This window comes from Vanessa tameamea, chromosome 10 (assembly GCF_037043105.1).
Source record: "Vanessa tameamea isolate UH-Manoa-2023 chromosome 10, ilVanTame1 primary haplotype, whole genome shotgun sequence".
In the NCBI taxonomy this organism is placed as follows: domain Eukaryota; kingdom Metazoa; phylum Arthropoda; class Insecta; order Lepidoptera; family Nymphalidae; genus Vanessa; species Vanessa tameamea.
Window position 1 is genome coordinate 7,918,105 of NC_087318.1, and position 27,662 is coordinate 7,945,766.

General features: G+C 31.2%; 2 protein-coding genes across 4 annotated transcripts; one reads left to right on the forward strand and one right to left on the reverse strand.

Annotated features, from left to right (window-relative positions):
- Nucleotides 1–398: 398 nt before the first annotated feature.
- Nucleotides 399–21,765, forward strand: LOC113392252 (hrp65 protein-like). 3 transcript variants are annotated; one of them, XR_003368392.2, is made up of 15 exons: nucleotides 399–559; nucleotides 632–807; nucleotides 1,257–1,607; nucleotides 1,740–1,787; nucleotides 1,862–2,062; nucleotides 2,150–2,371; nucleotides 2,463–2,764; nucleotides 2,847–2,955; nucleotides 3,030–3,184; nucleotides 3,403–3,625; nucleotides 3,700–3,765; nucleotides 20,088–20,129; nucleotides 20,308–20,365; nucleotides 20,696–21,361; nucleotides 21,578–21,765. XR_003368392.2 is itself a non-coding variant. In XM_026628578.2 (12 exons), the coding sequence occupies exons 2-12, from the start codon at nucleotides 634–636 to the stop codon at nucleotides 6,697–6,699; spliced, it is 1,977 nt and encodes a 658-aa protein (XP_026484363.1). In that variant the 5' UTR covers nucleotides 399–559; nucleotides 632–633; the 3' UTR covers nucleotides 6,700–8,677. The 3 variants fall into 3 exon arrangements, 2 of the variants coding, with proteins under 2 accessions (XP_026484363.1, XP_026484383.1); XM_026628578.2 differs by lacking the exons at nucleotides 20,088–20,129; nucleotides 20,308–20,365; nucleotides 20,696–21,361; nucleotides 21,578–21,765 and adding an exon at nucleotides 6,574–8,677; XM_026628598.2 differs by lacking the exons at nucleotides 1,740–1,787; nucleotides 20,088–20,129; nucleotides 20,308–20,365; nucleotides 20,696–21,361; nucleotides 21,578–21,765 and adding an exon at nucleotides 6,574–8,677.
- A 30-nt stretch (nucleotides 21,766–21,795) lies between these two features.
- LOC113392275 (inactive pancreatic lipase-related protein 1-like) lies at nucleotides 21,796–27,577 on the reverse strand. The gene is made up of 5 exons (XM_026628626.2): nucleotides 27,494–27,577; nucleotides 27,232–27,412; nucleotides 25,115–25,515; nucleotides 24,592–24,795; nucleotides 21,796–22,022 (listed from the first exon to the last, which is right to left on the reverse strand). Exons 1-5 carry the CDS (start codon nucleotides 27,537–27,539, stop codon nucleotides 21,799–21,801), a joined length of 1,056 nt encoding a protein of 351 aa, XP_026484411.2. The 5' UTR covers nucleotides 27,540–27,577; the 3' UTR covers nucleotides 21,796–21,798.
- Between the last annotated feature and the right edge of the window lie 85 nt (nucleotides 27,578–27,662).

The window sequence follows — 27,662 nt, forward strand, 5'->3', positions numbered from 1 at the left end:
TTTAATTTAATACTGGCAGCCCTGCAAACAAGTCATCCAACTAGATATTCATTCTGTACGGTGTACGCTCCATCTCCATCATTTTTAAAAACCCAAATTATTATTATTTTTTTAAAGAAATATTCAATAAGATATATTTATCTGCATTAAGATCTGACAACTGTCAAATATATGTTAAACAGATAAATATTCTTACAAATAAATATCGCGAATAAAAGAATAATTAGAGAATAAGACCATTATTATTTTTATAATACTAGAAAATAAGCAAAATAAAAATTATTTCGTTTTGTATTACCAGTATATAATATTTTTAAATTAAATATATTCTTCGCCTTCTGAATGTTGGCTATATCCATATCCTAAATTTGATATCCGGTCTACTATGGACCATGGACGCCATCTTACAACGCCATTTTGTGACAACCAGCAGCGTCACTGCTAGTGTTCGTCTCAATATATTTGCAAAAAAACGTTTAAAATTATTCTATAAGTACAAAAGCTACTTATATTCAGTGATACTAAGAACGACTAGTTCAACTTACTAATTATTGTTAAGGTAATTGATATTTTTATAATTCTTAACGGCAAATAGTATATTCCTGTACTTTCACCGAACGGTAATTTTTAGCAATGCAAATGCAAGCAATGAATCAATACGGAAATAGAGGTTATGGGGGGCCTCCGCAGCCTCAGCGTCAAGGAGGTAGACGCGGAAATAATAGAGGAGGCTTCCGTAACTCTCGATTCGAACATAATCAAAGAGGAGGGCCAAATCATCATGGAGGTCAACGTCCTAACAATGAGGTTAGTATTTTCCTGTTATTAGTATAATAATTATTAAGTACAGTTGCTGCTAATTTATGATAGTATTTAATTTCTCTCAATTATTTTCTCTGATGCGTTATAGGCAATTTTTCATTAAAGGTAGCATAACCGCCATCTTGTTTTTATAAGTACACGGGTGAAATTATAATATGTGCTAAATGCTAATTTTGCAGTTATGTTGGTGCTCATTAAATAAATGTTTTATTTTATAAATAGTACTGTAAAATAAACTTCCAATTTAATCGTCAACTTAGATTTTGGGTAATGTTTTAATAAACTTGAAATATTTAGGAAAAATGATAACGAGTTTTTTTTTTAAATAAGTTATCTTTTGGAATATATTTATTATATATATTTATTATATATTTGAATAGGACATAGGTTTTCAAATTGTATAGTATACAATTTTGTTTGTTTTTATTATATAGATGCCTAAACCAGTGCAACAGAATGATAAACCACCACAACAAGTGCCACAACAACAACCCCAAACCCAAACCCAACCCCAACCAGCTCCATCCATTCAGAAAGATAAAGAAATACCAGCCCAGCAACCGCAGCAACAGCCGCAGCAGAAGCAGTCACCTCAGACACAAAAGCCTCAACAACCACATCAGAAACCTCAACCACAAAATCAACAAAATCAGCAACAACAGCCACAACAACAACTGCCAAATCAAGGCAATATTTCAAAATCAGATTCTCAAGACAATGTTGATAAATCAATGCCTAATGAACAAAAACATCAGAACCAGAACAATCAAGGCTCATTCCAAAAAGTAAGTAATATAAAGATTATAATATAGTCATATATACTAGTAAATTTATATGACTTTCAATAATCTTTGGATTTGGTATTATCCTTTATATAATAATTTTACTTTTTAATTAATTATTGTCAATTGTTGTAGGCTCCTCTACCTAGATTGATGGACACAAGACCAGAACCTAATTCCAATGTAAATATTAAGTTTTTAACATGACTTTGAAAATAAATTAAAACCATTATGTTAACATATATTTATTTTTTTAGAATGTAAATGGAAACTTTGGTGGAAATAAACCTGGTGGTACATGGGGTCAAGGTGGACCTGGCATTAAGCAAGGTGGTAATTTTGGACCAAAGGGCTTTAATCAGAAACCTGGAGGCCCTGGGCAAGGACCTGCACGTAACCAACAAAGAAATCCCAATCGTGGTCCTCAACAAGAGGGAGGAAAACCTGTGCAGAGAGAGGTATAGTCATATTTGTGCATTCAATTCAATTTGAAATCATTAAAAAATACTTTGAATATCTTTATATTTAATATTTTATCATTTTAGGAGCAAATGTTAGCTAATAAGTTAAAGGACCTTATGGGTCCCTTGATTGATTTGCCACCACTCGAACAAACAGAAGTTAAGTTCAATGGTAGGAGCCGTTTGTACATTGGAAATCTATCAAATGATGTAACTGAAGAAGAGATTCAGAATTTGTTCAGTCAGTTTGGAGAGGCCGCTGAGCTATTTATAAATAAAGAAAAAAACTTTGGTTTTATTAAAATGGTAAGTTTTATTGACTATTTGTAGTACTTTGCATATCTCTGATAACCTGCTTCAAACATACATTGTTATAAATAATTTCTCATGATTTTAGGATTATAGAGTGAATGCAGAGAAGGCAAAACGTGAGTTAGATGGCAAGATGAGAAATGGTAGAAATCTAAGAGTTAGGTTTGCACCTCACAACAGTGCTGTTCGCGTGAAGAACTTGCCGCCTTTTGTGTCAAATGAGTTACTATACCGCGCTTTTGAGATTTTTGGTAAAATTGAAAGATCATATGTCAAAGTTGATGAGAGAGGAAAAACATTAGGTGAAGGCATTGTTGAATTTGCAAGAAAACCTAGTGCTCTAGCTGCTATTCGAAACTGCAATGAGAGATGCTTTTTCTTAACATCGTATGTACCTCTTTTATTTATGTTAAATTATATTTAAAATCCTTTGAATATGGTTCATAAATTTTTTTTTTAATTATTTAAGGTCACTACGTCCAGTTATTGTTGAAAGCTTGGAAGAACCGGATGAATTTGATGGCTATCCTGAAAAGAACATACCTAGAAAACATCCAGAATTCATGCGCGCCAGAGAGGTTCGTAGCGCCAATTTAAAACACGTAGTTGCATTTAATGCATACATCGCAGGTATAACATTATGCCATTTTAGATGGGGCCACGATTCTCCGAGCCTGGCAGTTTTGAACATGAGTATGGAACAAGGTGGAAGCAACTGCATGAGCTCCATCGTCAAAAGGAGGAGGCGCTCAAGAAGGAGCTCGCCGCCGAGGAGGAGAAACTCGAGGCCCAGATGGAATATGCTAAGTGAGTGATTTTTAGTAACTAGCAAGGTCCGTTTTCCGACATTAGTGTTCTGTCTTTGATCTGGTTCATTATTGCCAGTTTGACACATTTATTACTTCATCGTGGCCTACATCAGTGAGAACATTAGCCTAGCATGCAAAACAAAGTATAAAGTGGCGGGTCGGATCGGTCAGCGGGTCCACGCTCGAGGCGGAGCGCTAATCGTGCGCCTGCGGCAGGTACGAGCACGAGACGGAGCTGCTGCGCGAGCAGCTGCGCCAGCGCGAGCAGGACCGCGAGCGGCAGAAGCGCAGCTGGGAGATGGCCGAGCGCGCCGCCGACGAGCGCCGCGAGGCCGAGCGCCAGCAGCGCCTGCGCCACGAGGAGGAGCTGTCGCAGCGCATGCGCCAGCAGGACGACGAGCTGCGGCGCCGCCAGCAGGAGAACACGCTCTTCGTGCAGGTGAGCGCCGACTTGCGAGTCTTTCCTCCTGCTGATTCTCCTGCGCAGATACTGATTACGAAACCTACTTACAGGCCCAGAGACTCAACTCGATGCTGGATCGTCAGGAGCAGGGCATGTTCGATCACCAGCAGCCTATGGTGAGTACAATGTGATTTTTGAGATAGATTTGAATGTGTATAGTGTCTCGACGGGGACGATATAATTTGTTAACATTGATAGAACGATTATGCTTTAGCGTAGTAGGGCTCCTAGGTTTCTGTCAACGACACGACTGTCTGAAACATTAACAGAGTTTTTTTATGTCGTCTTAAAAATATGCAGCGATTGACTATTTGCGTGACCATATCCGCCTATGGAATCTAATAGTTCGATTACGATATCTAAAAAGCAAAAATGGACAAAGCTCTGTTGGCGCAATAAGGAGTACAATAATTAGTTTAACCAAATATATCATCCATTTACAAGATCTGGTGTTGCTGGTGTTGATATGTTGAAATAAGTGCATTAGTTAAGTCACCTTTATTTACGAAAAACGAAACCGACATGCTACGCTTATTTTAATGAATACTATTGGCTGTATAACATCGGCTGAATTATTCATCATTATTAATAATTGATCACCTATTGTTCTTGTCACTCAGCAACACGGTAAACTGCTGCTTACAAACAAACTTTACTACTATATTTAATACGATACTCTTGTCGTCGCAGTTATTTGTTTAACAGATTATCTAAGACCATTGAATCTATCTCCTTTATTTTTTATGTTTGTTAAGTGTAATGCTTATGTAAATTGAAGACCTTTGAGTCTTGTTTACTACTAATTATTATATCCAATTGGTACTCATGACGTTATTGACTGAAAATATTTTATTCTCCATTGCGTTATTTGTTCTTTGATAAATTCCATAGTACGCAAATAGGTAAATTAAAATATGAAAGTAAAACAACACACAATTCGTAGCATCACAATTTTTTAGATTTATAAAAAAGATGGCTTCCGTTCTTAACCTAATATTCTCGGTCAACTCCGGTCTTATAAATTGACTGCAACTTAGTTATCATGAATTATGTGTTAAATAATAAAATGAGCCGACTGAGCAAAATATTTGAATGTACAAATTGAACAATTAATGGATATCCATGAACACATGTCCTTGACGTCTTCTGTTATTAGTTTTCATTTATGTAATAGTTACTTACCATACTCTAGTCAGTTATTGAATATACCAAATAAACAAGATAATATTTACTTGGTTAAAAAAGAATTAACTTAAACCAAACATTATTTGTCACATCTATGATCCCATAATCTAAATACTACTGATCCCTTTTTGTGCCTTATATTACAAAACTGATGATTGTGACGCTTAAAATAAATTCCGTAATGAAATAGCATTTTTTTTTAAATCGTTTTCTGTAATTTTATAGGAACAGTGTAATTAACAATGCCAGATTCTATACAAACTCATTTTATTTTATTTACAATAATCAAATTAGAAAAATAAACTTATAGTAGTACATGGGCATTATATAAAATTTGTAAAAATAAGGGGTATGAAAATATTTACTATTTCCCACGCATTCAAATCGTTTGAGATTGGGTTAGTGATGTTTAGGTGTCTTAGTTCTTCGTTGTCTTTAATACGGTAATTACTATAACAACACTAATATGTTAGTTTATTTATACACATTTTTGACTCATGCTTAAATCAAAAGCACTGGCTTAATCTGGTCAAATGAAAATAGAGCAATCTAGAGTAAATGAAGTAATCTTAACCGACATATTATCATTACAGATACCGTACTTCTAAAGGTGTTTCGGCTTATTTTTAATTATCATTAATAAGTCTGGCACATTTGTAAACCGACTGCAATCAGTTTTTTTTTTCTACATTATTGGCATTGTCCTTTACTACAAACGCCAGATAAAGGTTTTACCATGAAATAAACATGTGACTAGCATATGCTTATTTTGTTGTATTTACTTAACTACCAACATATTAAATGCTAACAAAAAATCATCTAATAAATCCACTTCAATGTATCATTTAAACCATGGTCACGGACGTATGACCTTTGATCGATGGTTTTAGCCTTTTTTCGTACAAATTGTATTATATACATTATATTGGTTATACTGTGACCTTACACGTGACACGTTATGTAATCGTGAAATCTGAAAAATTTAAACGTTTAAAAAAATATACCCTCATATACATCTATGACAAAAACAAGGAAGAGAAAATTGTTAAAAAAATGCGTCATTACTATGATTACTTGTCAAAGGGCAAAAAACAACAATGGAACAAAAAATATATTACCGGTAGCATTAGACTATATGGCTATCATTGAAAACAATTAATATTTTTTAATGTATTTTAGTGTAAACAGATTTTATATTTAACTAACCTGTTAATCTATCAGAAATTTCGTTATTTTACAATTGTTAAAACGGTGGCCGATTAATCAGCTCTATGACAGAAAACAAAGTTATCTGTTTGGCATATTTAAATATAAAATGTTGTATTGTCTTAATTATAGAATCGTGGACAATTTGCGAAATTAAATTATTAAAACTTCGTCAATAGCGCAGACATTCTTATAATTGGCACTCGATATATATTTATTATTAGAATATTTGTAGTTCGTACATATAAATATAAAAATATATTATTTTCTCTTCTGATTTGACAAAACAGTGTTGGTTTGACTTAAAACAGTGGTTGCACATTGAATATCTATCTATCATTTTCGGTTCAAGTCTTATTGCACGTAATTAATTTTTTTTTTTAAAATAGGTATATAATTTATACTAGTGTGATTCTGGAGTGTGTTAGTGTATCCGTCGCTTTAAGATAACGCGACATATCGTTTCCTTAAACATAAAGGATTCTGTTCTGTAAACAAGAAATATTGGCCAGTTTTATGATTGCTTACTTTAGGATGGAGGCTTCAGAGAGCAGTTCGACATGCCACGTGGAGGTTATGACGACATGCCGCAGAATCGTGGTGGTTGGGATACATCGCGCCAAATGGATGATTATCCTAATAAACGTCGACGCTTTTAAGTTCACGCTCTACGCTTGTTGTGGTGCATAGCCCGGCTTTGTTATGGGACATCCGCTCTTCTAGATACTTTTTTTACTTTTGATTGTGACATATAGGGAAATGATGTTCATTTAGTAGCGACGACATATGTACTGAATGCTTCTAGATTGTATTAGCTACGGTTAAAATGTCAATACCTTATTTGAAATGATCAAGGGTTACGATTAATAAGCTGCACTGTCCCTGAATAAGACACTTTCAAAAACTTAAATTTAAAAATATCACATTGTATTAATTGTAAGATTTAGAATAGCAAATTTTTTACCAACGGACAACTTCTGATGGAGAACTAGAGCATAAATTTTATGATACTGTAAAATGTTTTGTATATGGGCCTGTGCATTCAATTTTTCTAAGACATATTTCGTAGTACATTATTTATTGTAAGGATGTAGTTTAAGTCTTATAATGATGCACAGGTGGAGTCGAACTATGATGAAATTATAAATGTCGTATCGTCTCGTTCTTGTATGTAAAAATTCAATTTCTTAAGCGACCTGTCTACTCGGCCAACACATAAATATATATTAACATCTGATAATTATATTTCAAACTGCAATGTTACTAGTAACTAATTACGTATATAATTATTATTGTTGAAAAAATTGACGGTAAAATTTTTTTTACTCAGTGTCGTATATGTGGTCAATTAGTAACACTGGGATAGTACCTATCAGAAAACGTCTTAAGACTTAAACCAGCCATTGCTAAAGTTATTGTAATAAAGCTTTTTTCAAAAAAGTAAATTAGAAAAAAAAAATTGATAATCATGGTTTTCACTATTTCAACATTAATCGCTAATTAAGCAGCGGTTACTAGAAAAACACCTAATTAAATATTATAAATAAATTATATATTTTAAGTATTTATTAGTATTACATGACAAAAGTAAAATTATCGATAGTGTTAACAAAGCGCTAAAAAATACAAATTAATTAACATTATATTTGCTCAGCGTTTTATAATGTCGATTTGCAAATAACTCCGATCGATAATGCGTTCATATTGTCGGAACCATACATACTTGTCATGGGCCGCGAAACCATTTATGTTTTCTTACTCTAATTGTACAGTTTATTATCGCTATGATTCTTTACTCGTCTATTTGCTTTCGTTATAACACAAGACTATCGATAGTTTTGCAAACGCTTTATATTTTAGTGTGTGGCGATGATCGTGTCATGAGTTGACAGTAATAGCGATGCTTAAAACACTTGGATAAAGTTTATACACAAGCTCACTTAGGGCTACGCATAATATAACAAAATAAATTGAACTTTCCGATATCGAACTATTATCCAACCTAGCAATTATGAATTCATTCTAAATAAATTTCAAAAATTGACAAAACTATGAGTTAATACTTAAAAAGAAGTCAGTGATATAAAATGACACCTAAAACAGAATTTCGTAGTGTGTACTTGTTTCGTCTATTAATCGCATTCCGTTGCAGTTCCAAAGTTTTTTTGCCATTCAAACATTACACTTACAGCAGTTAATATGGTGAGTGTTGGGTTTGAATTATATATATTTAATAGGCTTATATATAGGATCGTGGTCCCGTTTCAATTAACGAATTAATGGATCTGCCTAAACGACTTATAAAATAAATAAATATGCATCACCTTGAAAGTAAAACAATGAAGCAAGCAAAAAAAGCAACTTTTATACAAGATAGTAACAATTTGATTTTAGCAGTAAATCGTTTTATAGTTTTGAACAAAATTGCAAGCGTTGGTCATAGTCACTTAAGGTAAATTGTATAATGATAGAATGTTGTGTTAGAATGCTTATCTGTAAAAGATAATGCAATAAAAGTGCGAGAGTCTTAGTTTATATTTCTTATATATAACAGAATCTAGTTTATTTGTAGGATCATAAAATTAACCTTGTAATGTTTCTAAGTTATACTAAATAAATAAACAATTTTATTAAAAACTATTGACTTTCTAATTTTTGTTTTTGCTACCTGTGTTATCATAAAGTGGTGTCTTAAGATAAATATTTAAAAATATAACAATAATTTGTTTATACTAAATTGAGTAGTAAAACTACGCTAACCTAAGAGATAGATAGAGCAAGTGCTTTTTTTAGTACTTATATCTACTACATAGTCATGAGATCGATTTCGCGTTGAAACGCTTCGAAAATACGTCAAACACCGATTCTTTCCAGCTTACCAAAGTGTAACAGTGCAGACTTGAAACAATTGTGCTATATTTTGTCGGGAACCTCTCGCGTCCATTTCACTTTTTTTTTTTGTTTTTTTTATTTATTTTCCGTTCATTAGATTTAATAGAAATGTTTAAATTAAATTTACATCAAAACAATATAGCATTAATAACAGAAGAATGATAAAATCAACTGTACTGTCTGTAATGAATAAAAACTCAAGTTGGTTACACTTGCTTAAACTAATTTATCATCAACTTAAAACGAGATATTTTTATAACAAAATACTTACCGCTGATACGAAATAAACATACAGCTAATGTGAAGCCGGTCACGGAAAGGTAAACTCGCGATCTCTACCGCTACCTCTTATAAGGTGTAAGGTGAAAATTTAAATAAAATTAATCGTAAAGATTTAAACTAATTTACATTATAACATAACTGCAAACGCTAACGATATGCGTTACATCGCTATGTTAAAAACTTAACCGAGACAAGATGTGATTTTTTTGTGGTGATCATATTGCTTGGGATATATTACATTATAAAACGACGATTATGAAACGTTAGTTAATAAGCGTTAAATCAGACTGTCATTGCAAGTACAGAGTATATTTTAACCTCCAATCTTAATACACAATCATGCCGAGATTACTAAAATACATCATGACATATCCACAGACGGAAAGACATTTCAATATATAAAAAAATATATGTATACATTTTAATTATTTCATGTTTCAGTCACGTTATTCTCTGATACTCGAATATATTGAGAATTGTTTGATGAATAAGTAAGTGAAACCAGAATATGAAATTATAATTATATTATTAGATACTTTCGTGTAGTGTTTAAATGTAATTTGACTTTTGATGTTTCCCAAGATTCATTTCGCATTGTTTAAAAACGTTAAAATATATAGCCTATTCCAACCACTAGAAGAGTAAAGCTAAACAAACAACTTTAACATTAAATTGATGCTATATCATTGTTTGGAATATTTAATTATCTATGATATTCATCAAGGATTCGTGGAAGAATGAAAAATGGAAAAATGTTGGCAAAATCAGATAACGAATCGGAAATTTAGGAGTAAAATTAACGAGGATATAAGTAGTGAAGTAGAAGTGTTTTATTATTTCTAAATATATATTAATCAAGAATCGTCGGTAGTGCATAATATGGAAAAGCTAAAAGCAAATCGTATGGAATATGTCAATCTAAGGTTATTTTTTTTATCTGTCTTTATTCCTTCTTCGATTGGAATAGGTTATACATATTTTTGATTTTTGTAACCCTCAAAAAATATTATTTATTTATTTTTGGCTTGTCTCGATGAACAAGCGGTTCGAACCCGTATCTGTATAAAGCAGCAATGGCAATGTTATTGCTGTGAACCAGCATGTTGCCTTGCAAGTTACTTTCAGTCTCATTAAAATGCAAAGAGGTGGTAATGCTTGCTTAATGATGCTTTTTTCATTAAATTTAATTTGTTATATTTCTTCACTGTTCCAAAAAGTTGACAAAACATCATCCGACTGTTTTTGATACATCAAACCTTTTTTCGGGGTGATGGAATCCTATTCCTATTGTGCCATGCGTGAATTCTTGCTCGAGCATTGTCGGCACCTAGCTTACGCAGACTTGTCCTGTTATCATGAAGGATTCTTAAAGATTTCTGATGTGGCCTCAAAAGTATCTCCATCGGCCGCCTAGAATCGTGTTCATCGTATGTTTTCAGTAAACTATTTTTGAGCTTTTTTTAAATAGACCACGCCGCTGTTAAATCATGGTTTTCAAAAGCCATAATCATTTGAGCGGATTTTCCTTACCTGTTAAAAAATTTACACAGAGCAATATTTAAATATCTCCATTATTGCAGTTTTCTTCCAGATTGACTTGTTGACTTGACTCTTAAACACATATCGGGTACCACAGGAAATCAAATTATGACGTAAACTGTCGCAGCCAACGAGTTGAGCCATTTTAATAAACGGCTAGCTTCATAGAATAGAATAATTTCCTTTAGAGCCCTGAAAATATAAATACTTATTTTTGGTTAAGTTATAACATATTATTTGGTTAAATATGTTTTATAACTTAAACTTACACACATACTAAGTATGACTATGACTCTTTTCAGGAGAGTAAAGCAAATTACAGTATTCTATACGAAATATGTATCTTGAAAGTTATATCATGAATGAACGGCAGCGCTTAGTAAAAGGGCTAGGCTGTTAATTGAATTACTAATTAGCTAGTTACTAGTTGCCGGCGACATATTTCTCTTTTTTAACTATCAAAAAAAAGGAATTTGGAATACAGAAGAGGTAAGACATTGTTAATGTGCAATCAAAATTACAAATTATAAGTTAAGGCTTTCAGAATTCCCAAACAAAATTTGGATATAATACTAACATACTGAGATACAAAATACTTTAACCTATTCCAATAAGTAATTGTCCGTAATCCGTAAGTAACGACGAATGAACGCGATGTCATTGTCCGAGGTCTTCAATAATCTTTGATATTCATCATGGGGATTGGCGAAAAATTGGTATTTTTAATGTCTGAACTTTCTGCTATAACAGAAGTAAGGATAAAGTTAACAGTGGTTTTATGAATAAATATATAATAAATAAAACTGTTTGTTATATATAATACAGTACAACTTGTTTGGCTCCATCTCTTATTCGATTGGAATAGGCTAATAAAAAGAAATTCATTAAAATGAAGGCACGCAATACGTGTAAGTAGTGAGACATTAGAATATTATCTCTTAATCTCCTCCGCACATGCTCCCCGCTCCCCGCACAGCTTCTTGCCTCCTTGTTGCCTATTTCTTTGCCGCAATAAATTTATTTCGTTTTGTTTTTTTTTTTGCATTTTGGAAATCTGTAAAATTATTGTTGACAAAATAATGTCAATTTTATCAACAGAAGAAGAATTTATTTAATCCTTTTATTCTGACTTCCTTTCATGCTTTTACTTATTTACATAGAATATTTATTTTATTAACGTTTCTGCAAAGGACTAATAGAGCGATTCCTAGTCCGTTACATCTGACGCTGCGATCAACTGTGGTTCAGACTTAACGATCGCACAGACTCAGTTGTCCAGATTTCTAGTAAATGTTTCTTTCGCATGCGCTTTAATCTCCTTTTTTTATATTTAAAGAGCTATAGGCACATCGCATTTTTTATTAAAAATATTTGGTAGTTTTGAGGTACATAATATAATTTCTTGGAGTGTAGTCGATCTTTAGATATAGTATTAATTACTAACATATTGACTATCCTATCCTATACAGACAGTAAACAATTTAGATTGGTAATTTTTGCTATTTTATACGATGTTTAAAACAGTTAATGTACAGGGTAAGATCGAATCACTTGATTGGTTTACGCTGTTTCTATTATCGACTCTCTTCATTTGGCTCATTAAAACCGGTTTAATCGCATACTAGTGTGGCTAAAGATCACACTAATAACTGTTACAGTTTTCACCGCAAATTCGAGCCGTACAAGGCGCTGGTCTGTCGTACATTGAAGGACAGCTAGTAAGCGTGTACTAATAAAAATAAGAGGTTATTGGAGGACTGCAGCTTTGCTTTCTGTGTTTCTATGCTAAATTCAAGTCTGCAATACCCGATGAGAGTGACGTTTAACATTCTAACTTAATAGCACCGTCGTAACAGCTGGCTTATAAACTACGTCAGTTTACATATGACCGGCGTCTGGTTGCTAATTTTAATATGTCTAACGCAGGTGCCATTGGTATGTTGTGATTATCTTTGAAGGAAATTACTGGTGGACGTCGTTTTTGAAATAAGATTAAAGTAATATAAGTTATAAACGCTCGTGCGAGGTAGCACGTTCAATTATCACAGTAGAACGAGACTGACTCTTAGTCGTCCTTTAGATCTCCCGTTATGCTGACGTCATTGTCAGTCTTATAGGTCTACTACAACGTATATCTTGGTTCTATCACCATATCTTTTAAATCAACCCTTACGGTGTACATTGGAGTTCCCACCTCATAGATTCGTGTACCTGATATAATGCCTATATTCCATTAGTCTCTTTGGTGCCTTTGGGTGCCGTCTGGCCCCTAGAACGAATGTTCCCTTCGTATCTTTATACCATAAGATCGGTGCTGGTCCAAAGCCTGCAAACGAACTTTTACGACAATGGCAGGCAATTAACAGCTGTGGTGTCATTAAAAGCGGTCTGGTACCAACGCCGTCCGCCGTAAATGCTTAAATACTACTTACATTACTGGATACATTCAAAAATATAAAAGATAAATAACTTATGAAAAATCGGTAGTGGGGTGGTGTAGGTAATAAATAAGGTCCCAAAAGTATCCATAAAAGACCCTTCGGAGCACCTGCGACCTACCTAAGTCTATGAGGACATCGAAAATCTACAAATCTTATTTCGCTTAGATGAGGATGGTATGTATGCATTGTTTATTTAATACATCACTATATATTGCAACTGATATTAATGCTAAAATGATAGTTTATATATTTGGATTCAGTAACAGAACAGTCAATGAAAAAAGGAGTAGAAGTCGATTTTAAATAATATTATCTCCAATTTAATACTATAAAATTTACTAATAAGTTTAAAAGAAATGTTTACTTTTAATTAATGTTATATGGTGTGTTTGCAACTCAAAATCTTACTGTTTGGCTCACGTTTATCAGGACATCTGCCTTCAGTACATGGAATGTGTCGCCTCGCATGCTATACTAAACTTGCTTTGTGTGAGAAGCGCCGCGCGCTTCATTTAATCGCTTCGCAGCTATCCGAGAAGTTACCTATAATTCCAAAATATAAAGTACCGCTCAATAGACCAATTAAAATTAAGAATAACGATTTTTCAGGGGTAATAAATGTATTGAATTTGTGTATTTTAAAACTTGTTTTTATCATGCGTTTTAACGGTCTCTTTATTATAGTGATGCCTATTGAAATAATTTTATCGATACTTTTAATATTATTCCTGTTAATATAAATAACTTATTTTCATTAATTTACTAACATAACATTATATTAAAAATAAAAAATATGTTCAATTTTAACACATAAAATGAAATTAATTGCTATAATATTTCATTTGATTTACACATTTTTTAACTTTTATTTATTTTAATTTATGTAGAATTTTATTTTTGTAACCTAAACAAAAGACTAGCAAAATATAGATAAATTTCTCTAAAAAAAAACCCGAAACTCACCGCCCTAAAACGAGCGTGAAATATAAGAGCGTGATATGCGAAATTACTTATTTTTTTTATTAAACAAAATTGACCAACTATCGGAGTAGATTCTTACTGAATCGCACAGTTGCTTCCGATTACACACTGTATGACGATAGTCATAGCTCCGCCCAAATTTTGTATATGTACAATTAGTGAATGCGTTTATGTTGTTACACCTTTTAATTTGAAAATTTAGGTTTGTTTGTTTGTTTAATTTGTTTGGCTGTCTTGTCGATCTTTACACATTTGTGTGTAGTAATTTAGGCGGAAAATAATGGTGACATTTGAACTCTTATTTTATTGATTTTAAACAAACTAAGATTAAAAATAACATCACGTTTAATCGTGACGGTTGATTTCAAAACTTCGTTTTTTCTTCATGTTCTTGATATATCTATATATAGTGATTGTATGCGCATACGAATAGTATGCATATATTTTCAAAGGAAAAATTAGAGAAATCTTAATACCTTTGACGCAAATAATCAAAAAACGAGACTGAAGTTTTATTTATAAATATTATTCTAATATTACATTTTTCCGACGCATACTTCATCGATTGACATAAATTATCATATTATAATCGTTTTGGGTCGAAATGCGGAATTTCGTTTGTGCACATTTATGACTTTTGACTGTTCAACTACAATGATTTTGGTAATTAATAACAAAAAGTTGAATTATGTTGTAAGTGTGTTTAATGTTACTTTAGTAACATTTTGTATTTCAGCAATATTTCCAACGTCAAGGTTACAAAGCAGGATGGATGATTTTAAGAAGACTCGAAAAGAAAGTAGATAGTAATTTTGCATGTGTTGCACTTAAATCATTTTCATTATGTTAGAATGTTATCAAAGTTAATTTTTATTTTTGTATAATACTTAACATAACTAAAAATGTTTATGCATAAGTAATGAAATGGTGTGCCAAACTACAGTTTTAAAGTGTTTAAAAACGTTAAGTAATTCTACACTATTTACTAGTATATGTTAGATTTCGTTACAATAAAATATATTCTATTTTATAAATATTAATTACCGTTTACTTTTCGAGGTATACAATTCGTTTAATTGCATTAATGTTCAATTATGATCCACAAAATGATAACATTTGCTACAATTTGTGACAAAATTTTGACCATCAAATGTTCAATAACATTTTATAACTGCTGATTGTAATACCATAACAGAAAGACATCTGAAATATTTAAGAATCCTCTACAATATTTAATTTTTTCAAAAAAATATTAACAAATTAATACAAAATGTATGTATGTACTATGATATAAATTAATCAGTATTTGTTATTTTAAAATAACAGCAAAGTATCTTTTATAATACCATATATATTTTAGCTAATGTGAAATGTTTTTGAATAATTTTCAGGTGGTGTTGCCGACTTTTAGACTTGTATATTTTACGATAATTGAATTTTTAATATTATCATATTGAAACAACGGCCTCAAAATGCTGAAATGCACTCTAAATAAAATTATTTATATATAATTACGTAATATGAAACAAACAGTACCGTAAATACACTAAAAAGAAACATTAAAATTAGATAAAACTCCAATTAAGTTTTCATCTATAAATACTGACAATATTAATGAATTTAAAATGATGTGTTTCCATTGAGTTAGTTGGCAATTAAAAAGCATTTCCAACTGATTTAACCTTTAATATCTTCAACGTCTATACAATATTGTATTAATTTTTGATGAGAGCTATAATTAAACTTTCTGAAGTTGCATTAGATACGAAACTAAAAAACAAAGACGTAATCTGAACATATAATGTATTCTGTGATTGAATATATTTCATCGTTGTAACAATGATATTAGTTCTTTCAGATTCAATCATTAAATAAACGACATGAGTTCGCATTGGAGTACTACAAATAATACAATTATTCGTAAGATTGCTAATTAACGGAGAGTCCACGACTTGAACCTCAGGCCAAAGTTGCAGCAAATATTTACTGTATGTATGTCTAAAAGACAGAAGAAGAACACAGGCCTTAAATTTTCTTAACAGAGTATTTACAAAATCATGCATATTTTTATCTCTAATCTTAGTTACAGCCAGTCTACATACCTATTATCGTATCCTAATTGTGTTACAAAAATCGTGCAATATAAGATGGCTACTTTGAGCCTAAATAACCTTTTGATAATACAAATAATAATATCTACACTTAGACCTTTAGATCGAAAGTATATTTTTATTTAAAAAAATAATAGATATAAAATTTATATTTTATTTTTTTGCAATATTTATTGTATTAATCAATTAAATAATCCATATTTCGGTTGTAATTGTTCTTCAAATATCTGTCTATAATTTCACGGGTGGTTTCAAATTTCTAATAACTGCTACAATGTAACCTAGTGGTTTACGTACGTTAATCTTTCAAATACAATCATCCCCGAGGAATGGGTCGATAATCGTGATTATATATATATTGATAATTTTAATGCACTGCATAGTTTGTTCTCTCAGAGATTATTCATGTTATACAAAAAATATGTATTTCAAACCATAAGATCTGATTATGGTTAGAAAAATATCTTCACAAGAGCTTATTGTCGGACACTGAGTAATCGGTGACGTCGATATGAAAATTGATTATAAGGATGTCTAAAGTTAAAAGTAAACAATTCTATAATTAAATAAATATAAAAAGCTAACTAAACTCTGCTTTATGTTGGCAAAGTAATCAAAATATATTGTAGCAGTTAAAATGAATATAATAATTTATCAAGTGGAGTTCGTTTTATTACTACTTTTTAGTAAAGTAATTTTTGGTAAATATTATTTTTTCCAATAGTTCATTTAATGGGACCATTTGTTTTTAAGACAGAAAACACATCATTCATATGATCGTGTTTAAATATCTCCAGTAACTACATACTCAAATATACATAAATGTCATTTCGTCTGCACAATTTATTATTTTTATCTTGATTGGTTTTTAAATACATGGCTATGTGATTGCTTATTTTATCCAAATGTGTAAATGCATGTATTTTTATAATCCTTATAATGCAAATTCCTTCAAAGAAAAATCAATCCATTTATATGTTGGTTGTTTAGTTTTAAAAGCTTTTTTAGCTGTCAATAATACGACCAGTAAAATATTTTATCTTTTAAATCAGAAAATTGACTTTTCTAACCAAATAGTTTCCGAGTAGCCCTCGTTACATTTTCCAGTCTCAGCCGACATGTAAAAATAATATCAGCAGATAAATTATATTTTTTTATTATTTTTATCCCTCATTTCCGTTTCGTTCCGTTTTTTTTTTATTTGGTACCTGTTTTTGGGAATATTTATTTTTCTCTATTTGGTTAACCCAAAATGCAATACATTATAACTTTAACTCTGGTCCCATTGTATCGCACTTCCATAGTTTCAACCTACTTCCTCACTTATATTTTAGTTTTATTATTTTACTACGTAACACAGCAACCTTATATCTCTGACGACCGAAGATGCTGAAGGAAGAGTCAGTAAAATTAAGAAAATCGTCGGATTGACTTATTGAGAAACATTAATCTTACTCTCTTCATTGAAGACCCGTCTTTATTATATTGAAAGTATGGTAAGTTGAGATATGATCACGTAAGATTTTCTTATTGAATATCTTATTTTTATTAATTTCTACGACATCTTTAAGATGTATGGCACATAGCATTAAAATAAAATATTTTAAGAGTGTTTTTGAGCTAAATCCGTATCCAGATATTCATCTGAATATTAATAAACATTGCATATAAGCACAAACTTATGTATACTTTATTAAAGAAAAAAGAAAATTATATAGCCTTATCCCATAATATTTTTAAACATAAAAATAAAACAGAGTTGGACGCCTAACGAATTAAGACGACTAAGCTTAGTTTTATAACTTGCTCTAATTATATCTCATATATTACAGATGTGAGTTCATTACCCCATTTCGTTATTAGTCTTATTATTTTGGTGGAAGATCGTATTGAAATTAGAATTATGTACTAGCTAAATTAATTTATCGCATCATTTTTTGGTACATGTGATGATTTTCGTTCAAGTGACCGAATATTTTTTTCTTTTATATTGTATATTCCATTGTTCAAGTCAGTATATTTTAAAATATACTGAATACCGAATACTTGAATATTTTCTTCTGATGCTTCTATGTTAAAAAATATGAAAGAATTCAAAAATAATTTATAGAATACTTAGCTTTTTTGCTGTAACACATTAAAAACGGTAAACAAATCTAAATTAATAAAAATTACATCAATTGCGCAAATTACAATTTACTATGCGATAAACTGACGAATTTGTTTCTCTAAACATGGAATCTTCGTTGCTGCGGCGAACTAAACATTCATTTTCATAAATTACATGATATGATTTATTCAACCACTGCCATTGTTTAAAATAATACCACACTATATTTACACTTGCGTATTAAAAAGGCTACTCAAAAATGCATGAAAATTAAACAATATAACTTAAAAATAAACAAACAAACCAACCAAGAATGATTTTATGTATGTTAAAAGAGAATAATCTGGTAAGTATGATATACAATGTGAAGCGACAGATAAATACTGTGTTCGAATATTTAAAATCTACAATTTATACTCGAAAAAGAAAAAAAAATCTTTATTATGTTATTTCTCCTATGTGGGTAAACGTGCTTATGTAGAATGTAAACTAAAAAAAAATATTGAATATAAAGGATAATCTTAATAAAATATCAATTGTAAAAAAGGTTTATAAATAAGTGCTAAAAACAGAAATAAAAAAACCACAATTTAATAACGTTTTTTTTTTCTAGAAATATTTTTAATTAAAAGCAACTCGAATTACAAGACCTATAATAAATCGGTTACCAATTTAGACGCGTCCACTTCAATACAAGAACATTGTTCAACGCAGGCGTTGCCACAGTGCCTTTCTCCCTTATTGCGAGAAATCTTGCTTTGAATATATTATGGCAACACGGATTGCATGATCAATTTAAAAACAATGTTCTATTATATCTCTATACCATAATATCATACCTTCGTAATATTGAATCGTACAACAAAAAATAAAATTTAAAATTCCTTTCTGTGACAAGTTACAGACTTGCGTATTATGACACGCAAAATTGTATTTTTTTAATATAAACAGCTATATTCCATTCCCAGAAGGATTAAAGGCTAACTTTTAATACAGCACATAATCCGTGCTCGATGACAATGGGATACGACCTTTTGGACCTTAAACACGCGCGGGCTATAGCGTTGACAAACGCATCGAAACCAACGAGACGTTACTTCTTTGATATTTATTTTTGTGATAGATTAGACTAGATTAATAATGAGTGGAAGCAGTCGAAGCAGTTTGCTTACGCTCTTAACTCGAGTACTGTCATTTTCAATTTACTTTGACGAAGTTCTATACCATTCCCATAACCCATTTTTCTAATATAAAAACTACTTTTTTATTCAAATTAATATTCTTAAAAACGCGCTAATTGAACAACATTACCGTTATTATTTTTTAATAATGGGCCTAATCCGATGTATAAAATAGTAATTTACCGAATTATTAGAGTACAATAATAAATATTGAATTTCTTGTGGATAACAAAATTTGAGAAATACTCTCTTCTCAGAAATTTCTTATATATACTTTAAAATGGCAATTGGTTAATTTAAGTGACATATATTATAATCACTTATTTAATATGTATTATCATAATAGTGCATAGTAATAGTCCACCACAATGTCAAATGACATTGATATATACCGATCTTCATAAAATTTATGAAATTGTATTTATATGTCTTATTTTATACTTTATTAGTTATAAGCTAATTAACATATCTATATTTTTTTAAGTACTAATATTTAACTTGTATTTACAGGTGTCGGTATATAGCTAGATGTGGGTTCCAATAATAATGAAGGTAAGAATCTCTTTTTTTATTATTTTTCTGTGATATATGAGACCCAATTAAATAAAAGATTTGACTCTTAGTGAAGTATCATTAATACAATTGATCAAAATACTCGTGTGTTCACTTGATAGCTAATTTAATACAAGCTAAGAGAAATCATGTTTTAATAGAAATTTATTTTTCCCAGAGGGCTTTGATAATGCGAGTCGTGCCGAAATTGGTTGCTGTTGAATTGCCGTTTAAAGGTATAGTTTTAAAAACATCCAAAAAATATATTTAAATATTACTAATTACGTCTAAATATATGATGATTTATTTTTTGTCTTCTTTTCCCGACTGATGCATAATGATGCAAAAACAATTATGATCTGATATTGGAGATTAAACTGCGTTGTGTTGTTTGTTAATAAATTTATTTCATTTGAGAAGTATATAATTTTATTGCTACTAGTGTTTTTTTTTAAATAAATTATATAAAGAAATAAAATAATCATAATCTCCCATAGGAAAAATATGTTTGCATATATAAAATATTTTTGGTGTTCGTACGAATCAAGTTTATTTTTTATTTACAGAGACTGGGCGCCCAACACCGTCGTTAATGTCAACTTCAAAACAGCTTCCTTTAAATTATACGCAGCTACACAATTTTTATACAAGTAGATGATTCTGAGAGTATAAAGAATTTTAAGAAAATAGCTTCAAATGCAAATCGAATACAAATTTGTTAAAAAGAATCAAATCTTTATTTTAACGCTTACCGAAGTTTCTTCGATAAAATTATATTTGGGTCTGTTAGTGGAATACATAATGTAAACTTTATAGGTAGAAATACTGTATATAGTGAAACGCATCTTAATACGTTTAGCATTCTGTATTCAATATTTTATAGTTTAATATAAACAATTTCATCAAAATAATATTAATAGAGCTACTTGAGTTGAGAGTAGCACTATTTTTAAAATTCAATTTTTTTTTGTAAAATCTTAATGTAAAATAATATTATTTTAAGATATTTTCTGTTCTCGCGAGTATTGTAAACTTATATAACTTACATATTATCAAGATGCATTTGTCAAAGTATTTATAATTATAGCTATTTTGTAATTTTCAATAATTATCCGATAAATGTTTAATACTATATTTGCAATGCATTATAATTATCAAGATTGACGATTCTTTACTGTTTGTAATTACAGATCCATAAGCAAATTTATGCAAGATGTCTACTTAATTTAAAGGTGAGTTTTAATTGGTTATTGAGCATTAATTTTTTATTGTTAATAATTATTTGATTATAGTTGATGATTAACATAAATAATATGATGATTTACCAGTTTTTGTCTTCTTTTCCCATCTTATACATAATGATGTGTCTTTGTCTTATCTGAAAAGCTATTGCAATGAAAAAGTGTTACATTTATGAATTTTATTAATTTGTTTTTTGCTTGTTTCAGATTAAAAGATGACAAATCAAAAACGTTGAAGTATCTCAGTTTATTGTAACTCCCACGAAAAAACTTGACGTTTATACAGGTCATTTTTTTAAATATATAATATATCTGTAGTTGTATGTACAATATTTATGAATGTAAAAAAACTACATAAACTTTATGAAAGAATAAAAATTATCTTTTGAAGGCATCATTTTCATTTATATTTATATATGTTTCCCTCACTACACATTACCGATAGCGAATTTATATTCGTTTCGAGTACGAAAATAATAATTGCCAATACTTGTGACATTAGTGTTGTATCCCATACTAGTTGGATCCTCTTTGCACTCGCCAACATCAAATTTTTTCCAACTCTCACAAGGAAAGGAAATAAAGCCAGTGTTATATTTATATTCTATTGATTCTTCAAAATATTCGTGCGATCGGCCATGACTGCACGATTCTGTGGATTAAAATTGTTCTAAATTATATAAAAAGTTGTGTTTCTAAGGATATATTGGATATTCTGCTATCCTCTAAGAAAGCTTAATTATTTAAAGATAGATACAGATAAGTGTATAACTTGACGTATTTATGAAGTCCAATATGAACATCTAGTGATAAAAAATGAAGACACACACACACTACTTTCTTTAATGTCTCTTATAATTTAATTTGGTGCTTTAAGTAACCTAAAAAATAGATACTTCAGGTCTGTTATAATTTTATATACTAGTCTATTATAATCGAACATAGCTACCTGAAAAAACGACGTATGATCAATAGTAAGTTGATAATTACAATTAAGGGTGTCTGTATATACAAGTATAGTCTGTTACAATCGAACGTCGTTTAAGACAATAGTAAGATTTTTATTAGGTACTTTTATGTATATGGAGTTATTATTTTTTGCAAAACCAATTAAGTTAAAATGTTTAGTTGTGACGATAATTTCCTAAACGATTTCGGCTATGGTAGTCATATTCAAAAAATAAAATTCGCGCCAAGAGTGCACCCTAAACCTATTCAAATCAAATAAATTTTATTCAAGTAAACTTCACAACGAAGCGTTTTTGAATCGTCGATATTTAAATACTACCACCGTTTCGGAAAGCAGCCTCCAGCGAGAAGAAACGGCAAGAAACTCACATAGTTGCTCTTTTCAAATAAACTGTTTTTCAATAATTAGTGTCCTGTGATGAGAACCGAGCTTAAATCCAGGCGTTTTTTTTTTCTAAAAAGTATTATTTTAATGAATAATAAGATTTATTTATTAATTTAGTCTTAATAAACTTTTTAAATTTAGTAAATGGTAAAATGATTATATTATTATATATATATATAGCGACGTCACGGCCGCCTCCGTGACGTCGCTAGTCTGGGTCCTCGTTTCCGCCGGCGGAAACGCTGTGAGTGTGATTGTGTAGTGTGGTGGTTTTCCCTACGAATGGCGCGTTTGCGATAGTGAAGCTATTGTCTTCGTCGTTCAGGACGTGCATAGGTCGCCAGAGTCTGTTCGGTATGATTATATATGCGTATACCATATTATATATATATGTCGGAAGAACAGGATGCCGAACAGTTGGGTTCGGGATTGATCGGACATTTGGAAGACTATGTAGGCGTGCAATGGAGATATTCACAAAATAAAACGTATTATTAAATACGTCTAATCACTGTATTAATTGATTCAGTATTCGTACACCACAAAAATATCAAAGTATTACAATAATTCTTCTCGATTAAGAGCAAATGGGTTTGCAAGCAACCATCGCATTCGAGTCACTTGTCAAAACATAACGGCTCGTGTTGCCATGACACTTGCTGTAAATCAGATCAAACATTATTGCCAACTACTCGATTCATTAATTAATCAACAACCAAAGTAATCGCGCCCCGTTAAATAAGTTATTTTAGTCTACAGTAGATTTTTAAAATTAGTACGTTCAATAATCAGTAATTATAATAACACAAAAAAAATGGGACGCCAATTCAACCCTTTCTTTTTTTATATTCGCTGGAAAAACGCTTTACTCGTTTCCACCACTCGATGTGGGGCTCGCCGAAATACTCCGTCTTTTCGGGGGACATCACGGGATCGCTTGCGCATACTACCATGGCGTCCTGACGGTAGGCCCACTTCTGCGGGCCTCCGATTCCTAGGGCGTTCTCGGGGTACAGAGACCCCCCAGCCCCGGCGACAGTTATGGTGGGAGGAGAAGGTGTCCAAAGCGAAGACGCCTTCTCCGTGCCGTGTCTTCGTTTTACAAAAGAGAGCAATCCGGTCTATTTATAATCGTGGAGCTAGAGACTGCGGGATGTTTTTAACAAAGTAGGAATACTTACTGTTGCGTCACAATATATTTACAACAATATTATGTATATTCACAGTAGCATTGATCACTTTGATAAAATCAATGATAATCATTGCATGTGTGCACATGCAATGATTATCATATCAAGAAGTAAGGATAAGCTTATAACGCCAAGCTTCCGACTCCGCAAAGTCAATAAATCATTCTTGGGGCAAGGTATCCGTTTCTATAATAAAATTCCGCAGACATTTTTAACTTTGCCGTTTCATAATTCAAATCATTTGTAAAAAAATACATTGGTAAAGATAATTTTGTATAGAAATATTATTCGATACAAAATTATATAGATGATAAAAAAGCGTGGAGTTAATGCTTGTTGAGTTCCAGGCAGGATATAGGTATAACATACATGTATATTTGTATAATTATATTTAACTAACACGACAGTATTTTTATATGTTGAAAAAGAGTAACTACTGAGTTCCTTGCCGGTTCTTCTCGGTAGAATCTACATTCCGAACCGGTGGTAGCTTTACTTAATATAGTTTGTTAAATGACGAATCAAAAATGCTTGTAAAAGCCTACTTGAATAAAGTATATTTTGATTTTGTTTTTTTTTATTTCGTTCCACCCAGCGACTCAAGTGGGGGCGGATAGGTTAACAAAAGGTAGATATTTATTATTTTAGTATAAAAAAAGCTTTTTTAATTAGCTCACCAGCTACTTCGCGAACACCGCTACACCCAGGTTGCATTGGCTGTCCACTGTTAGGATAAAAGTCTGCATGACCGTAACTTCTCTTATACCCGAAAATTCCTCCACAAGTGTGCAATATATCAACAAAATCAGCATCGCTTTTATCAAGACGATAATCTGGAGAAATTTCTGGTATTTCAAAAAGAGGGCGCGCAGGGTCCAGTCCTACAGAAATAATTGTTGTATCACTCGCGTTGTTTAAAAAAAGATGGACTTACACAGTGAGAAAAATAAATAAATTATAAATCATTTTTAATTTACCACGCTTTTTATCAATTCCGTGCTTTGTCATGAATCCTGAGCTCCATTCAAAATCTCAATTTCCTAACTCATTCAGAAGTTAGGTAAAAATCAATCAAGTACAAAATTCCACCTTCACATTTGACTTTACATAAAGCGAGTTGGTGACAACCTTTATGTTAAAGTATATTTTGAATTTAATTCAAACAAGTTATCTTTGAATCATGCTGATAGATAATCTTACCTGTGATACGATGTATTTTTTCCATTGAAAACATTCCCGCATAACCCATTATATGTGCACCTAAACTATGTCCAATTAAATGTATCTTTTTTCCTCCAACGCTATAGGTTTTAATTAAAGCATCCAGTAATTTCGCAACGCGCTTCCCAATATAGCGTGTACTTAACGCCGCATAGGGGTAAATAATATTATTCGATAACTCGCTCCAGTCCACCGTAATTACATTTAAATCGTACTCTCTCAAAAGAGAATATTTGATCTTCTGTATCCAATTAACGTTTTCCGCAGAGAACCACCCGTGAGTTATTACTCTAATATCATTAGATTTATTAAAATTTAAACTTTCAATCGAGATATTATTCTCTGATATTCTTAAATTTTCTGGTTTATCGATATTATTTCTGAAATAATTCATAAACATAAAAGTAGGATATTTTATTTTAATGCAAATAATAATTTACTTACCGCTCCTCGCTTACGATTCCCAAAACTTGAAATGTGTAGATATAGTAAAATACAAGTATGGTATGTACCTACTGTTTTAAAATTTACTGATACATAAAAAAGAGAAAAAAGGTCAACTTTATATAAATTGTTGAAAAACCTGACAATTGAATTGTAAGTCTACAGATTTATTTGTAAAATAAAAAATTAGGGTTCTTCACTCTTCTGTTGCCCCAGTCCCTCCACTCTGTTACTCCATGAGTTCTAAATCCGGCCCAGTGTTATAACAATATTTAATTTAATTCGGCAAGTTGTATAGCTATACCTAGTCCAAGTAGAAAAAAATTCTTTTAATAATTGATTAATCTCTAACCTAACCTAACCAATTTTTAAATTGCCGATTTTTTTATAATAACTACTCAAAATAATAAATATGTAAAAAAACAGTTCAATGCCGAAACTCCGGGATCCGCGATCTTGATGTGGGATTGGATTTGCTTTTCGTTAGGTACTACTATCTACTACTTGATTATGAAATAAAACTGAACAGATTTATTATAACATTTTTAATTAGAACACTTATTTTAGTGTTCTGTCCGGTATTCGATTTGCAATATTCGTTTTTGCGGATGATCCAAATATTTCGAAAAAAAAGTGCCTATTTTACACGGCATTTGATAATTTAAGTAAAAAAAATTCCAATTAAGTCCTCTTTGTCCTTTTCTTCTATTTAGCTGTCATTAAATGTCATCGATATATAAAAAAAAATATTCCCTCAGCACACAAAAAATAGAGTGTCTAATATTTCCGATTAGCAGTCCAAAGACTCCTCGCATTCATTATAGTCCTATGTAAGTAGTATGATCCTTAAAGTTCGTATTTCAGAGTATACATATTTACACACTTAGGTACGCTTCACGAAATTTGTGTTTCATAAACTTGATATATACCTTTCGCATAACGTTTATATATAAAGTAGGAAATGCAATTCCGGTATACCGGGATCCTGCATACATTTTGCGAGGCTAATCTTAGTCGAAAATTTATACGCGGGATTATACGCGTTGTTCCTTTACTAAATTATCAATATGAGGAATATTGATATGATTAGAAAATAGGATTTTCTTGGTTCAAAATAGCCTTAAGGGTTGAATTATAATCATTACAATTTTTTTGTTCTACATCAACGCCCGCGTCTCTGGTTATGAGTAAAGAGCGGTAAAGCGCATAATTTAAAACTGTTGGTGATAAAAAAGGAAAAAAAAAATAAAGAAAGTTACGACACACAAGAACATGAGAATGTTCTTTCCGGGTGGATATTTTTATGGTCTATTATATTTAAATATTAACGTCTCAAAGTATTAATGAACTATTAATGCACCAAAGAGTTTGTTAAAATAAAAACCACGAAAATGACTTCTATTAGGTTATTGCTACTGATTTCCGAGGTGCACTTAATGCACGCTGCTGGATCCCGTAAAAACCTGGATTTAGCATGACTAAGAGGGTTCGGACCCGCAAATATGTACCTGGATTGCAAATATCGTGGGGTACGGTATTGCAGTCTTAAATAATAAATTATAGGTATATTTTAATGGATCGTTAGACTATCTAACTATTACTTTGGCCTTTTGATGGCTAAACATTACGGGGTATCTTTATAATACATTTACCTGGTATATAAATAAAAATAAACGTCTCCGAAATTCATATCTTGCGTGTCATTTGGAACCGACGAGAAATTCATTACATGAGTAGTTCCGTTTTCACTTACAAAATACAGCCATTCGTCGCCATAAGCTCTTCCTTGATTATCCGAGGTCCATATTATAGTTGAATATGATAAAATGAAAACTTAAATAGAAAACACATATAAACTATTAGGACGTGAAATCGTCAAATTTAAATGAAAGTAAAATAGTTATCCATGCCTACCGAAGTAACAAATACTGCGTAATACCACGTTCTTGCTAAACTGCATTTTCAATATCCTATTTTATAATTGTTAGAAACGAACTGTCATAAAAGAAAAACGAACTGATAAAATTCAACGAATTTTCTTCATTTGTATGAAAATTTAATTTATTCAAATATTTCAAGTTCT

What these genes read in the sequence shown, in the direction of transcription:
- LOC113392252 (XM_026628578.2), top strand. Translation starts at nt 634, where the DNA reads ATGCAAATGCAAGCAATGAATCAATACGGAAATAGAGGTTATGGGGGG. An exon ending in GCCCAGATGGAATATGCTAA is followed by an intron (nt 3,185 to 3,402) that starts GTGAGTGATTTT and finishes CGCCTGCGGCAG; the next exon opens with GTACGAGCACGAGACGGAGC. An exon ending in AGAACACGCTCTTCGTGCAG is followed by an intron (nt 3,626 to 3,699) that starts GTGAGCGCCGAC and finishes ACCTACTTACAG; the next exon opens with GCCCAGAGACTCAACTCGAT.
- LOC113392275 (XM_026628626.2), bottom strand. Translation starts at nt 27,539, where the DNA reads ATGCAGTTTAGCAAGAACGTGGTATTACGCAGTATTTGTTACTTCG. An exon ending in ACGCAGTATTTGTTACTTCG is followed by an intron (nt 27,413 to 27,493) that starts GTAGGCATGGAT and finishes TTTCTATTTAAG; the next exon opens with TTTTCATTTTATCATATTCA. An exon ending in TATTTTTATTTATATACCAG is followed by an intron (nt 25,516 to 27,231) that starts GTAAATGTATTA and finishes GAATTATTTCAG; the next exon opens with AAATAATATCGATAAACCAG.